Source organism: Myripristis murdjan, chromosome 8, assembly GCF_902150065.1.
Source record: "Myripristis murdjan chromosome 8, fMyrMur1.1, whole genome shotgun sequence".
In the NCBI taxonomy this organism is placed as follows: Eukaryota; Metazoa; Chordata; class Actinopteri; order Holocentriformes; family Holocentridae; genus Myripristis; species Myripristis murdjan.
In genome coordinates, this window is record NC_043987.1 from 10,717,011 (window position 1) to 10,733,113 (window position 16,103).

Sequence of the window (16,103 nt, forward strand, 5' to 3'; positions counted from 1 at the left end):
GTCTCAGTCAAAATGCTTCATTTGAAGCTCTTTTGTCTCAGCACGGGACAGCACCCCCAGCGTCTCCATGGTAACGTGACTCCAACTCAGGAATGTCTGCCTGTAGTCTAGGTCTGGGTCTCTGCAGTTCCGTCAGCAGCAGGGGAAATAATTAGAGACATATCGGGCTTTATAGTTGTGCAGGATTTTTTTTAAACCCATTATGGCTGTTATTCAGTTATTTAAAACGAGACTTTGAGCTTTTTCAGAAATTTCAGATTTCTGTGTGCAGATTTTTCCCTGAGGCAACCTCACAAAAATCCATGCCAATTAGCCTAAGTAATCAGTCAGTCGGCCTAGGCGTAGATGCGCCCTTGGTGGCTGCTGCTATCTGCCAGTGCCAATCTATAAACCAAACAGTGCTGTCCAGTGCAAGTCCTGAGCCGGCGACGTCACGGGATTTGGAGAGGACGACGGTGCGCCTGAGGACTCCAACACACTGTGGCATGTTTACCGTGTGGAGAGTTTGACTGATACGACTTGCGGAGCGCGTATGGTGGTGTCACACTGCTGGCGATGGGATAGAGAAGGAAGAGGAGCAACATTTGTGCCGCTCTCCGTCCCCTTAGAAATAACATGATAAGCTTTATGTTTGGACTGGTGAGTTCAGGAGGATCCAAGGGAACAGTTTACACCTCAGAAATGTCCACAACAGCAAGTCCAACCATCCCTTCCTTACAGCTGACATCGGATCAACTCACAGTGATCGTTGCATCTTGTAAGTAAAGCCTTTAATCTCTCACAAATATCAGATTTCTGTGAAAGCTGTTCTGTCAGATGGGGTGGGCACATTTAATCCCTGGCAGCCTATATTTGTTATATGTTGCTGGGATGATAGCCCACATCAGCTGATTAGGGGATGGAGAGAAGTTAGAAAAACATTTTTAGAAAATGAATGACCCCGTTTTGTCTTTTCCTAATGCGTTGTTGGCTTGCTGAGCAGAAACCTTAGTATTTTCACTTTATCCAACCGTTTTGATAAGGGCTGTATTAGCTGATTTGTTTGCCAAACGTGGTCACTGTTGATAGCAGCTAATTGCTTGCCATATGGCACTTGAAGCACTCTTCCATAAATATCATCAGTGGCTTCAGAAATATTCTATTATCCTCAAGCTGTAATTGTTCTTGATAGACTGAGGAAGAGTATAAGGAGAGAAATTCATAAATCCATATTTTATAGCGTCTCAACTGTCAGTCAAGCACAATGTTTCATAAAACCTTATGAAACTCTCAAAACAGCCTTCTTTAACAATATAAACTTGGAGTTTGTTATTAACCAAGCAGTGGTAAAAGATATGACATCTGATGAACTGTGACTAATGAGCATTCCTTTGTCTCCTGTTTTCAAACAGTTTCCTCTCTGGTGTTCTTTGTGGTTATTGTGGTCTTGCTGTCCATTATTTACCGCCGAGATCCTCAGTGCTGCAAAGTCCGTTCCTATCAGGAGTCACATGTAGATATGGTAAGCCCTTACAAAGTGCCTTTTTAAGCTGAGGTGTTGTAGAGTGACCTATAAGCTCAGGTTTGATCCTGAGCCAGCGCAGTTGTTCAGAGCCTGAGCAGATCCAGGCCAAAATACACCATGCAAACAGCGCTGCACCATTAAGAAGTGTCAGATTCAATTTGCATGGCTATGGGAAAAGGCCTAGAATAAACTTGATATGATCATTGTCAGGCCATGGATTTGCCTCAATTTAATTAGCTGTTTATCTGCCCTCCAGAAATATCTCTGAGTGTTACAGTAACTCTAATGGAATTGGACAGAATTAGCACTTAGTACACATATTGATGTTAGTTCAGCACCAGTATAACTAAATCACCTCAAATCAAATGTTGGCGTACATATTAGCGTCACAAGTAAACAAAGCAAAATAATCTGAAGAGCTTTATTTTTTTGAAAGTCGAGGTTGACACTTAATATGATTTTGCTATTTGAAATAGAATCTCAGTTTTAATATCTGAGTGCTAGTAGAGTTCTCAGACCTGGAAGTGCAGGCATACCATGCTTGCACATCTCTAGACTTTTACACACTATAGTTAACTGTTGCTGTAAAGCTGTAGGTGATGGTGCAGGAAAGAGTGAAGAGGAAATGTGAATACTCCACAGAGGTAACTCCTCAGTGGCTGCCCATCCTCCATGCTTCCTCTTCCTGGCCTGTGTCTCACCTCCACAGGTCCCAAGGGTGAAGCTGTAGTGTTATTCTTGTGTCGTAGGGACACAACTCATTCCCTTCCCTCCCTCACAGACAGGAAGCTCTGGCTGTGGTTTTAATGGATAAGTTCTGTTGTCCTGTGTTAAGAACTAACAGACCATTCCACTGGTAGGCTACATATTGGCCATGCTGATCTGCAGCTGTGGCCTCATCCCTACATGGTGTGGCAGATAAGACAACATTGACTAACTGTATCCAAACGTATTGTCAGGCTGAGAGCCTGTCCAGCCTGTAAGGTAAACTATAGGTGATGGACTATAAACACACAGAAAACACAGAACAGACGACCTCATGGAGCTCTAGATAGGACACGCTGGATGGCAGAGTCTGCACTGATAATTTCACGGTTTATTCTCATTTGCGTCAGGGAAATTAATTTATTTCAGAGCTGTTAGATGTTTTCCTCAAACTTAGAGTTAATTGAGATGTCTGATTGGCAAGAGAAAGGCTGTTTTTTTGGTTATCATTACGAGGACAGAGAAAGCAACGGCAAGTCAGCCTTTGTGAGAAGCACACATGAAAATGAGACTCTTTCATTGTGTCCCTACGGAACACTTCATGTCTTCTATCAACTTCATAGTCACATACCTCTCCCTGCTTCAGTTTGCGCCATGAATAGTGGTCAGACCCCACTGTGGGAGTTGGGGACACAGGGGACAATGGATCTTCTTAAGGTTGCGGTGGTGAAAAAGGCACACTGCCGGTGGGGTCCTCCCCCGACTTCAACACTGATTTTACACGGTTGTGCTTTTTCACACTGGGTGAATCAGTGGTGGGAGACAAAAGGAGAACTCTCCTTTTTTTTCCTCTTTCTTGAGGACTTTCTTTCTGCTCCCTAAAAGTATAAACCAATGAGGGAAAGGGACCTTTGGCATCACCTTTTCAGTGTCGTCCCTCACTCTCATGCTGTAAGGGTTATGGCAAAGGTCATTAGTGTGCGTCACTCCAAGTTTGAGCGATGTCATTGTTAAAGCGGGCCTGGGAAAATGATAGAGTTGATATATTGATGCTATTCAGTGTTAAATGCGCAGCTTCCATTTTAGTTGCTTCTCAGTGAGAGAAAATCTCCTTTGTAATAGTGGCAACTGTGGTCTTAACGTCCCAGATCCTCATGCTGCATTTACATCTAAGTCAGGCAACAAATTGACTTTGTTGTCATGCCGGCCCAAATGACGTACGACACCATAATGTGCATTGGAGTGCGCTCGTTAAGAGGTACCTGCTGTAGTTACAAGGGGAATAGAGAGACACTGAAAAGACCACACGGTGTGGTTTGTTGCCTAGGGACCCTGATGACACAGTAGGACACTGCATTGTCCTCCAGACAAAGGAAGCTCATTTAGACCCAAGGCAATCACCTAGTTTTCCGGCAGCCTTTTTTTTAGGATTCCAACACCTCATACAGTGGGATCCTGGCAGGTCTTGTTGAAGAAGGGGTTGGACTGGGAGGAGGCACGGAAATCGGAGGGTGGTCTTCTTATTGGTTGGATAATTTATGGTGTTGCTAAACCAGCCAGTGACTACAGTGATTAAATAAGGCATGAAAATTGGTCAATTAGGCTGACGTTAGTGGATTTCTGACTAATTACAGCATTAGGCAGAGTACCAAGGATCCATTGTGCCTAGCACCGAATAAGGATAGAAAACTGATGCTTGGGACTTAAATAATTTTAACATGTACAATATTAATACTTGAATTTCTGCCATGCTCCTCCCTTTGTGCTAGACACTGACACAGACATTACAGTTGTTTTTGCTTGTTTTACCAGGATGCTCCTCCTCAGTACTACAGCAGCAGACAGACACTGGTGGGGTCTCCACATCTGGAGCAGACTCAGATCATGAATGACAACAACAGTCAGGTGAGAAAGGGCAGTATTACATAAGCACTAACTGCTACTAACTATGCAATACTCTTATCCTCTGTGCAAACTGTTGCAAAAGGCAAACACATGCTTGCACTAGCCCCTTTGCATACCACACATACAATACAAAACACGTGCCAGCCGGTAAGATAGAGCAGCCCCCCCATCTGAACTGAATGTTGCAATAGGTGCTTCAGTAACAGGTTAGATCTTTGGCTCTAGCTTACTGGCTCGCTGTTTAATGTGAGTATCAGTGACGATCTTAATTTGGATCATTTCTAACAAATCCCTTAGTACATCAAAGCCTCTGCTTCCCATCCCTCCAGCTGTCCCACTGTGTTTTGTCCTGTATGTGCCTCAGCAGGCAGGTCAGCTCTTCTACGTTGGCCTGCCCTCCAGCTACAGCCTTCCCTCCCTTGATGCCCCCCTGCCGAGGCTTCCCTCATATGAGAGCGTCAGGAAGAAAGACCGCCAGAGGCAGATCCACATGATGATTGCCGACCGTTTTGGCCTCAGCGGACCCCTTATGACTGAGGTAAAGTTAGGGCTGTGTCACAGTAATTGATGCATGCAGTCCACAGTCGTAAATGTCGCGACAATAGAGTGTTTCAGCTTCTGTGGATCAGCTTGGGAATAGGAAAGATGGTTTACCACCGTTACACTTTCAAAGAACTTTGAAAGAATCACCTCTGCTTATTACAGCGGCTCCTGATCTGTAGTTTTCACAATGGAGGGAGATAATAAGAGGGAGGCTGTCTCTATTATGACCATGCTGTCATACAATATTGTAGCAAGAGCTTGTTCAAAGATTAGGCTGCTTTCAGAGCGCTGTAAACAGGATGCGCTATCAGCTTATCTAATGCTTGCTGTCGAGCTGTGCTGGCGGCCGCTTTTCAAGGTTTTACTGTGTTGATCTTTCGCTGAGCTTTTGACTTGCACAACGCTTGAGCAAACAAGGTAATGAGAAAAAGGCACATCAAACATAATTAAAGCCCGCATCCTGAGTGCAAACAGTGCCTGAGAACGCAGCTTTGTGCTCCTGTCTTCTACTGTTTTTTTCCTTCTTTGACCTCTTCTACTTTTCCTTAATTAAACAGTCCCTAGCATGACTGCCCATCTTTTATGTACACACACACACACACATACACACAGAGCACATACACACAGAGCCCTTTCCACCCATCCTGTCAGTAGTTGCTGAAAAGCCCCCCTCCCCCTTTAGACTGTGTTAGTAGGGTTCAAATGATGGCCCTTAATTTCCCCTGTCTGTCCTGAGGCAGGATAGTAGTAAAACTTTGTGGCCTGGTGTGTGTGTGGTGTGTGTATAAGGCTAGAGTAGGGTTGTAGGGTTGCTCTTGTCGCCCAAGGGCCCCCAAGCAATTAAAAGATAAGAGGACTCAGTCAGGGAGTGTGCATCTGCCTGATGTGATCAGATAGATAACAGATTGGAGAAGTTCATGTTCCACGCAGCCAATGTGAAGGCAGATTAATCAGTAATGTAAATACAAACATGTTCCAATTATGTTTTGTGTGTGATATCAGGCACCAGGCTGCTTTCTAAGCAACATATTCATCTTGGGATATAACACATCTTATCTTGTCAACGACACTATCTATTAACAGTTTATATGCAACCCTCTTTCTTTCCACCCATTGCTAATGTCTTTACCGACATGAGTGCACCTTTGAAAGAACAATAGGTGTTGACTTTATAAGAAACTCAAAATAATTTACAACAGTTTAATCAGAATAAGAATACTGAAATACTAATCTATTATAACCTACAACCAAAAGTTCAGCTATTTATTAAACCCTGTAAAATCAAATCTGATCATAAATATGGCATATTTATGTTTTTGTCCATGAGTAACATCTCCTGCTACCTTAAAATTGATACAATGTAACTCTAAACCTTGCCTTCATTAAAAATGCAAAGATCTGTGAAGATGCAAATAGTTTCTGTTAACAGGATGCAAAAGTATAGCTGTGCCATTATTTGATAACACTGACATTATTTGAATTTTTTTTCAGTGAATCTCATAGTTACAGTTCGTAATACACTGACAGCAACTGGTGGGGCTGGTACCAATGAAATGTAAAACACCACCACATCAGCTGGTGGGATTGGCTGTTGGGTTTGTGATGTAGCAAATGTAGCTGGCCCGGGGTACGTCTGAGACTCAGCTCAGACACCACCACCTTCAGCGCAAGATTGTGAAAACACCTCTCTAATGACAAACTTTGCACAGAAACAAGTCAGCATAGTCAAGGTCAGACATTTTATGGTATATGAAAAACACATTTGGTGTGGGAGTGGGGGCTTTGAAAATGTAAAAAAGTTTAGTGTTTTAAACATGGTGTTAATCACAAAATTTAATCACACAGTTCAGTTGGAAGCCTTGCAGATGTCACAGCTTGCAGGGTACTAATTCTGAATCTGTCTTGGTTTTACAGCCACCGCCGACATATGAGGAAAGTATCCGCCAGTCCATGGAACTGCCGTACAACATCCTCTCATCTAGCCTGGACACCTCCCATCCACAGAGCAGCTACCCCTCACACACCGACACAGGGCCCCACACTCAGACTGACACACCCTCTCAAATCTGCATTGACAGCAATACCAACAGCACCGCCCAACCTATGTGATCCTGTTAAGCATCCTTTGATCACGTCGTGAAGCTGCCCGATCAAAGTGACAAACCGTAAAATATGGGTATGGGTTTCATACAGGTAAAGTTAACCGAATCAAAATGAGATTATGGACTCATCAAGATGGGCACCTTCTACCTTCTGCAGAGGAGGATTCATATACCTCACGAATGAGTGTATCAGGACCGGCTGATATCGCTGAAAAGAGACCAAAGAGGTGCTGCACAGAGTTGGATGCATCATAGTCAACGTTTAGCTGGCATACTTGAATATCAAAACGCCTTGTGACAGTTACTGTAACATACCATGCTGAAGTGGATTACTTAACATTGGACGCTGACATCACCTGGGGTGGCTGGTACATCTCAGAGATGAAACATTGTGGATTAAAGTGATGTGTATGTGAAAATTGTTAATTTGGCTTCACTGTTTGCTCTTTTTTCTGCTGTTTCTGAGCCAGAGAACTTAGCTCCATCAACCAGAAGCTCACTGTCTGGTTCTCAAGGCCTCCAGAGGTCTATTTGAATAGAAATTGCTTTAATATGTCTCCGTACCCTGCTGAGGCTGTTCATTGCAGCTACAGCTTGTGGTTCAGCTTGTGAGAAGGTGACTAAAAAAGGTGTTATGAGAGTGTATTTCATGACATTGTCACATACATTGTCTGAACTTTATCACATTTTATCTCAAGATTTCAAGGAAAGTGTCATTTTTGCACATTGCATCAGTTTGTTTCTCTGTCATGGCCTCTGTGAATTTCTTGTAAATATATATTTTTTAGCCTTGTTTGTCTTTTTTTTTTTTTTTTTTGAGACCATGATAGGCTTGCTGTACACAAGCTAAGACAAAAAATGAACGTGCATGTCCTCTGCAAGGCAATCCTAGCTGTAAAGCTTCAAGGAGCAGCAATGAAAACAATGATGAAATACCACGTCCCTTGTCAAGACCTGTTTGTTTTTCTGGAGCCCACAGTTATATGCTCTCCTCATGTACACACACCAAATTATCACCACACATTCTTGTCTATTTATATAAGTAAAATTAGTGCCTGCTCATGATTTCTCTGTGAAAACACATTGAATGAATAAATTTGATTGTGGCGCGCAGTTGTAATTTCACAGCAGCAGGGCGATCACTGACGTCCCTTGTGTTTGAGGAGCAGAAAAATCACAGCGCTCTGGTTGCATCTCTGATGAGGTTGACCTCTGACATCTGGTGGCTGTTTGAAGAAATGCAGTCAGATAGAGTTCCCCTCCCGTTTACAAATTCAGGGATTACAAGAGAAAAATATGCCAGTTTTTTTTTTTTTTTTTTTTTTTTTGGCAATCTCTTACATTTTCCAAATAAAAGATGAACCTCATATACTATGCAGATGATTTGCTCTAATGAAGAGTGTCCATTTTTCATCTGCTGGTATCATCAAATTAAGAAAACAATATTGACATTTGGGACGCTACAGACGACCTTGGATGAAATCAGCCTGTCTTGTATTGGAAGTGGATTTATCTTCATGTCTTTTCGCCAGTAATCTACAAAAGTGTCTATGAGTTATTTTGATTAAAATGAAAAATTGTATGTGCAATTCATAAACTACTTGTCTACGAGCTTGCAGGGACATTTAAATCAACCACTCAAGAGGACCACAGTCAGGTCAAAATACCAGTAAGTGGCTCTGTCAGTTTAATGAATTTATAATTTTACATTAGTGTACGGGAAGTATTATTATCTCCTTAATTACCTCACAAACATGGCCGCGCGCGTTATCCACCTGAGTCGTCTGTCACGGAAATAACCGAAGATCCCCGAGCAACCCGACAGTGTGATATGTAAACAAGGTCACACACTGCAGCATACAGTATAGCCCAAACTCATTCCTGGACAGGCCAGCAGACTTCTGTGAGCTAGAGGAGGCCGAAGCACCTTTACCAGCCCTCTGAGAAAGGTAAGCTCTGCCTCGCACGATCATATAATTTGATAGCTTATGCATTTCTGCAGTCCTGCAAAACTGCCTACTGCATGGATTTGAGACCTCACGTCATGTCGCAATATTAGTATGTAGGGCCTATCGTGCGCGTATGGTCCTATGCACATTTGCAGATTAATCGTTTCGCACTGTCTTTGCAACGCATTTCTGCATCCGCCATACGGGTCTGCCGCAAAGTCACACGGCCGGGCTGTGTTTACCGTGTGAGCGGCGCGTCTTGTTGGCCTGTAACTGGGTCGCTGGCGCTGAAAAAGCTGCAGAGTCATGTTTTCCCACGATGCACATAATTAACCAGAGTAGCCGAGCAATCCGCGGTCCTGCCGATCGCCTTACTTCATACTGATTTTCCTATTTAGGCCATTGATCATTTTAATTATTGCATTGTAGGGGGATTTATATATTACCTTTTTTAAAATCAGGCATTGCTTTGTATCTCTCTGTAAGGGTTGATAAATCACGGCAACATTATTAAAACGTGTGTAGTATAATCATAGAAAAGCGCAGCTATTTTAGAGTCAGACAAAGCCAGCATAGAAATGCAACGAGAGATAGCAGTTTGGGCATTTACTCCCATCATTCCTGTGGGTTTTCTTTCCTGGGATGACATTAAAATCTGTTTAGAGGGGCTCATTCCTACTGCCTCAGTGACAAGAAAACACTGACTAAGCTCACGTGCTGCAGAGCTTGCTTATCCTGCAGATAAAGGGAAGGGTGAGGGCAGAGCTAAACAGATGGAGAAAGAGTGAGGAAGATGAAGATGAGGAAAAAGAGATAGAGAGACTATCCAAGGGCACATTATCTGTGTGTGACAGATGAGGCATTACTGGGAGCGTGCAGGGACAGTCCCATTTCAGGCTGCTAAACCAGCACCTGCATGTTTTTATGATTGTTTGATTCTAGTTCAGTTAATGATCACCCCTGTGCCCTTGGTGTAGGACTCCAGGAGGACTTCTGCGGGAGCCTATCTTCCTATTTCATGCAGAGATAATGAATTTATTAACTGGGTTAGTGGATCATTTATGTACTTGGCAATGATTGCCAAAGGTTAGGATGCCACATCCCCCACTACTAAGTTGTTGTGATTATATACAAGTGTGGTGTTTTCACCTATGCATGGTGGATTTCTGCATATCTGGATTTAAGCCTCATGACCACGTGATGTTTTCTATCACATGTTTGATGATTTACAGTACACCGTTTTGTTTTGGAAGAAATATTGTAGGTGGAGACAGATGAGATCTACTCTTCAATAAAGCCAAACTTCCAATAATATTTGTCAAAAATGCTGATCATTTATTTCTTGCAAAACAATCAGGGACTGACCAAATATCCAAAAGATTTGCTGTCAGGTTAAAATGCATTTCTCAGGTTGTTTTATTTTTGGTGTTTATTCTAGGACTCCAGCACAGACCAGCCAAGATGATGCGGTGTTTCCACTTCGTGGTGGAACCGGCCAAGAATATAACGGCCAAGCTTAAGGTAACCAAGTTTTGTCACGTCCCGAATCCTTCCAGGGAAAAAAACAACAACACCAAAGACGTCTTTATTGTACGAACTTGTTTTGTTCAATTTGAAAAGACTAAATAGAGCGCCTGGTTGCTCCCAATGCGGAGGGTTGTCATGACAACATTTTTAGATGCAAAGCCTCTGAGCTGCAGGAGAAACTCACTCTCTCACCCATTCACAGCATCACGGTCAGCTGAAGGTGCGCTTGGTTTGGACGTGCCGGCCTGCCGCTTCCTTCACAGCAGTGAGTGCGGGGCAAAGGCTGCTGGCTACCAAGTGAATTGTGTGTTTGTGGCATCTTTCTGAAAGAATAGTGACTGCAATTCAATGACAACTACTCTATAATTTGGATATAATACATGCCGTTGGGTGAGCTCTTTAAAACCGGCATTGGCGGGGGAAGTTTTCAAGCGCATCTAATCATTTGGGAAGCCAAGACATCCTAGAAGCGTCTAAAATACAGCCAAAAGTGTCACTGCATTGTCAACCGAATGCACAGTGTTATCTAAGAAGTTACCTGCCCAGTTAGTAATTTATGCCTCTAGCTCAATTCACTGACAACAATTTAATTTATTATTAATTGATTAATAATCTATAGCGCGGGAAGTTCCATCGGCTCTGTTTCGTCTTTCAGTCCACCTTCAAGTGCGCATATCTGGGCAGAGAACAGCATCACTACTCGCTGTTCTGGAGCTGCGTCTTAATTCGTTGTAATAAACCAAGATGTTGCATTTTATTTTGCTTTTCGGTTTTGTTTTATGCCAAAAACTATTACGTATTTAATGATAACTTCCCACGGGTGATCAGAGAGGCTGCACTTTATTGTGGGTTGGCTTCATGCAATAAATTATGCACTTGACCTCCCAGTGGAACTTGGAATGCTCGTTATTCCGCCTCATCCCCGCAGAGGTCAGCATCACTGCTCTGTCCCGGCGGATGTGTGCCTTATTAATTAAACTGTAAAATGTGTATTGCGCCTAAATGCAGCATATAATTGATTGTCCTAGCCTACCCGAGGTTTCACCAATTTGAAGGTCTATATTTATGTGCACTTTGCTTTATGATGGTCACTGAATTTTCAGCTGAGGCTACTACAGCTTCTTTTCAAAAAGCCTATGACAATGTCCTCACACAGTGACTTACAATGTAAGCTGTGCCTGCCAGCAAATAAATAACTAGGACATATAGTACATCTGCCAAACACAATGTGTAGGCTGTAGAACATGGGTGCGAATAAAGACTGGGGCTTTGCATCTATAACAGTTTGTGTCCTTGTTTATATTATCATTTGCCTGTGTGCATTTCTGCTTTCCTGGTGTAATTTAGTGGGAGACAAGTATGCAGGGTGTTGTTAGAGAGATGAATAGAGGCAGGGAGTTGGCGGGGGTGGGGTGGGGGCTTTTCTGCTGACAGGGAAAGAGGCATGATGAGCATTTTGATCAAGCCAAGTGACCGCCTCCCTTCTGGTTTGACCTTATTACTTTCTGAAGCACTTGTATTGTGAACCGTCCCTACTGTACTTTAAATCTGTCTTTTTTTGCTGAGTCATCTCTCCATTCCCTACTTTATCTGAATCCCACAGAAAAAAAACTTTTTTCTTCTTCTTCCGCATAGGAATCTCACAAGAGGGCAAAGAAGGACAAGAAGGAGCCTCTGGAGGAGAATCAGCTGTTTATTGTGGAGCTGGCTAGAGATCTTAATCGAGTGTGCCAGGTACAGCACATACTGAAAAAACCATTCGCTCTGTGTACACTGTTATGAAAACACCTGTCAGTGCAATAAATCATGAGTAAAACATAAGCAAAACCATAAATTATATTATACAGAGAACCTAGAAACTAAAGAAAAATACTCTCTGACTTATTAGCTGCTTAAGTCACAACACTGGCCTTTGAAATCATTATCATTAAGGTGGCTATATCATCACAACAAATAGGACAAGGACCCAGTGTTTATAATCTTTATTCCTCTGCCTGCACTCATTACCGACCTCACTGTTTTCTATCTGTCCCGCCACCGCAGAGGTCTGACATCCTGCAGAACATCTGGAACTTGGATGACATATGGCCGACTCCTCTCTGCAGGGCCTTCATCCTAGAGTGGGCCTCCATGCTGGAGAGCAAGGTGCTTGTCTGATGACTCATTGTCACATACTGTGAAATCGGCATCTAGTTGTGAACACGCTACTCAAAATAGATACAAGCTCTGCAGTGAGATAAGATGACTTTGTAGACTTTTCTTTTTGTTTGTAGAAGAGGCCTATGCAGACGGATGGCTGGCCCGAGATGGATAAGAGCAAGCAGCAGCACCTGGCTGACGAGCAGGACATGCAGCAGGCCAAGACAGTGATCTTCAACTGGACCAAGGACCTGAGAGCCCAGCCTGAGGTGACCAGATAGAAGAATAGATATACAAGTAACATTTCCTAATAGAGTTTTGTATGCTGCGCACTGAAAAGCGAAAAATGAAACAACTTGTAATAACATGTAATCCACAGAACTTCAGTTTAAGTTCTGTGAAGTAATTATATTCTGCAATTATTTGATAATAATCCTGGAGCATGTCTTGACAGTTGTGCATCATCGGTTTTGCTCATCCCTTATTATTCTCATCCATTACTTGCCATTATAATTACATATTGTCAACCTCAGACAAACGTGCTGAATACAGATTTCTCCATGAGATGCGCTTTTCTTGCAGTCTGTCTGGATATGTGGCTGTGCAACATGACACTTTGATATAAATAACATTTCTATTTTTACCTGGTTTAAATCCATTGTGCTTATCAAGTAAAAGTGTTTTATATTATTTAAACCTGACATTACTTGATACTGATTGTTTTAATTCATACTTTGTAGCAAAGTGTTTGGCCTGGTGAACCTGTGGCAAAGGTTCTGGATGACCTGCAGTCAGCCTGGCGATGGGGCCGCATGCCCAATCTGCTGACTGCTATGGAGCTGGTTATGTGGACTTTAATATTACAGAGCCCAGACAAGGTAAAGATCCATGTTATCCATTTACATCATCTAGATTATTCCTGATGAGAAGGCTGCGCTTCAACAATCCTTCAATCCTTGAAATATTTGTCAAGGTCATACTTTTGAGTCTGTCTTGGTTCCTTGCAGGATGCTTTACCCCAGCAGTGGCTTTTGTGGAAGCAGAGGACTCAGAAGATAGGTGTGTAAAGTAGACTTTGATTCATAACTATTTGAAGCAAGCTGATTTTACTTGTATGTGCATAAACCTTCATTTTTAAAAGAATTTGTTTTCGTCCCCTTCCAGGTGCTGCCCGCTACATTCCTCAGACAGGTAAGTGACACAGATCGACATGCACACGTGAATTGCCAATAATTTGCAGCTGTTTCACTGGTTGCATGTTCCACTGTGACTGCTTGTGTAGTCACATTATGCTGCTCTTTTTGCAGCTGGTCATGCCCTGCTTTGACATTGGTTTTTGTTCACTGGGCCGCCTGTGATTGGTTTCAAAACTGTCCATCTGACATAACTCATTGTGTAATTTTGGGTGATGGACGTTTATTTGAACAGAACCAAGGAAGTTCCCCAGGGTGTAATACCAGGTCTGCTCTTGTTCACTATAACCTTAATGACATTGCCTTGTCCATTGAATATGCTGACAGCACTGTTCCCTGCTGTTATGCTCATTCTGCAGAACTAGCTTTGGATCAGAAGCAAATTTACTTTTAAGATCCATGTTAATACTTCAAACAAAAACACTGAGAATTAAGCTTATTTTTACATAAAACAAGATTTTTTTTCACCGTTTTCTGCAGAAAGAGAACCGTGGAAGTAACCCTTCTCTAGCTTAGAGCATGGCGACATAAGCAGTGGCTCTCTGGCACAGCAGTTTCCACTTTAAAGCACTGAGATGCTGAAACGCACTTAGTGCCTATTGTACAGTACTCATTAGTATGTAAAGAGGTTTAAATTTATATAAGAAAATGGACTCACCCTCTCAATGTGAAAAGAGATCCACGCTGGGTTTTCGCTCCAGATATGACCAAGACATCTTACACTGCTCACTGACTGGAGAGTTGGAGTTGATCAGAACTGCTGTTAGGACTGACAGCTGCTTCGAATTTTACTATAACCTGAAGCTTTGGTTGTGAAGGGACAGTTCAGGAATAAAGAACCTAATTAAATTTAAATGTGAATGTTATACCGTATTCAATAATTGTCGTTTTTTTTCCTCTCATTTGTGTTTTGTATTAGATACTAGGGCCTCATGCCTCAGCATGTTTTCTGGTAGAATAACTGCAAAAATAAATGAAAATGCTTGCAACAATTAATTTTTCTTGTTACTAATCTCCGTCTCTATTTTGTTTGACAGTATGGGACTGGATCTCTGATGCTGCAGGTACAGCATTTATTTTGTTAATAATTTAACTGTATAATACTTCGTTGAACCTTGAATGTAGTTTAAACCTCTTAACATTTCTGTTTCTAGTGGAGGTGACCCTGGATCTGGACACAGCCAACCCTGATTTGCTCATCTCCAATGATGAGAAGAGGATGCGTTGTGGTTTTGAAAGGAAGGATGTGCCTAACTACCACCAGCGCTTTGACGGCTGGTGGTGTGCTGTGGGAGTGGAGGGCTTCAGCTCCGGCCGCCACTACTGGGAGGTGGAGGTGGGGGAGCGGGACTGGCGGCTGGGTGTGGCCAAGGAGTCGGCCCTGAGGAAGGGCTTCAAGTCCCTGAACACCGACACGGGATACCTGACCCTGCGGCTGGAGAGGGGCACCGAGCTGAAGGCCCTGACTGTGCCCTTCACCGCCCTGCCACCTGGCCTCATCCCCCGCAAGGTGGGCGTCTACCTGGACTACGACCAGGGCCAGCTGTCCTTCTATGATGTGGATACCCACTCCCACATTTACACCTACAATGAGCGCTTCACTGAGAAGCTGTTCCCCTTGTTTGGCACAGTGGAGATCATCAAGGATCTGGTAATCAGGTCCCCCGCAGTGAAGACCCACTGCCTCTGCCCCACGTCCTGCTTTTGGGGATGAGTCTCCCTCCTCATCCCCTTCCTTGTGATTCCTCTATCTCGCTACACCAGTAGACATCAATGTATACAAAAAACGAGTCCATGTAATCACTGAGAGTAATCAGAGAGAGATCCGTGACTATAAAAATCACCATCATTGTGCTATTGAATAGCTACTCTATGTGACCATTCTCAATGCTGCTGATTCAGTGTGATTGTTTCTGCCTCTGTTTCTCTAGAGTCATAGTGCTTCTCTTTGCTCACTCACATACTGTATTTTCATATATTTGAAAGAACACTATAGTATTCATGTAATGTACTGTGCAATATTAATCCTGCAGTAAGAATGCACTTTAAGTGAATAATGAATAAACCAAACCCATGTCTTACTTCTTGGTCTCTTAATTCCTGCAGTTTTTCAGAAAGCGGAGTGTTCCTACAATACTAAGCATTACATCACATATCATATTACACAATCCATGAACAGCATATAACACAAAACAAGCTATTAGCACGGTATGCAAAGCAAATGAAAACTCAAAAAGAAATTCATTGATTATATGATGCCAAATGAGGAATCTAACTGGAAAGAAATTACATATTTCAGGAAATTAACTGAAAGTTGCACAAATAAGTCACAATTAGAGTTCAAGACATCACGGTTGAAATGAATTTGAAAAGTCCTAATTATCTCATACATATATGAGGATGCTGATCCATGCTGGTTCTTCTCCTGGGCAGCAGCTGTAGTAGCATCTGAGGCAAGACTGCACATGCCAACTTGTTTAATCTGTAATCAATACCAGGTGGAATTTTATTATAATTTGATTAAGTATGTATGTTT

General features: G+C 42.6%; 2 protein-coding genes across 3 annotated transcripts; both read left to right on the forward strand.

Moving 5' to 3' along the window:
- Window positions 1-456: 456 nt before the first annotated feature.
- LOC115363015 (uncharacterized) lies at window positions 457-7,697 on the forward strand. Of its 2 annotated transcripts, none has more exons than XM_030057081.1 (5): window positions 457-757; window positions 1,392-1,501; window positions 4,022-4,114; window positions 4,479-4,652; window positions 6,572-7,697. In XM_030057081.1, exons 1-5 carry the CDS (start codon window positions 616-618, stop codon window positions 6,764-6,766), a joined length of 714 nt encoding a protein of 237 aa, XP_029912941.1. In that variant the 5' UTR covers window positions 457-615; the 3' UTR covers window positions 6,767-7,697. The 2 variants fall into 2 exon arrangements, with proteins under 2 accessions (XP_029912941.1, XP_029912942.1); XM_030057082.1 differs by having other exon boundaries at window positions 4,482-4,652.
- Window positions 7,698-8,555: 858 nt separating this feature from the next.
- Window positions 8,556-15,648, forward strand: LOC115364213 (butyrophilin subfamily 3 member A3). Its single transcript, XM_030058677.1, has 10 exons — window positions 8,556-8,708; window positions 10,147-10,229; window positions 11,871-11,969; window positions 12,279-12,380; window positions 12,509-12,643; window positions 13,115-13,252; window positions 13,382-13,433; window positions 13,539-13,565; window positions 14,605-14,631; window positions 14,722-15,648. The coding sequence occupies exons 2-10, from the start codon at window positions 10,170-10,172 to the stop codon at window positions 15,279-15,281; spliced, it is 1,200 nt and encodes a 399-aa protein (XP_029914537.1). The 5' UTR covers window positions 8,556-8,708; window positions 10,147-10,169; the 3' UTR covers window positions 15,282-15,648.
- Window positions 15,649-16,103: the final 455 nt, after the last annotated feature.

Coding starts and splice junctions, on each gene's coding strand:
- LOC115363015 (XM_030057081.1), top strand. CDS start 616: ATGATAAGCTTTATGTTTGGACTGGTGAGTTCAGGAGGATCCAAGGGA. Junction 758..1,391: donor CACAGTGATCGTTGCATCTT/GTAAGTAAAGCC, acceptor GTTTTCAAACAG/TTTCCTCTCTGGTGTTCTTT. Junction 4,115..4,478: donor TGAATGACAACAACAGTCAG/GTGAGAAAGGGC, acceptor TATGTGCCTCAG/CAGGCAGGTCAGCTCTTCTA.
- LOC115364213 (XM_030058677.1), top strand. CDS start 10,170: ATGATGCGGTGTTTCCACTTCGTGGTGGAACCGGCCAAGAATATAACG. Junction 10,230..11,870: donor ATATAACGGCCAAGCTTAAG/GTAACCAAGTTT, acceptor TCTTCCGCATAG/GAATCTCACAAGAGGGCAAA. Junction 13,434..13,538: donor GCAGAGGACTCAGAAGATAG/GTGTGTAAAGTA, acceptor GTCCCCTTCCAG/GTGCTGCCCGCTACATTCCT.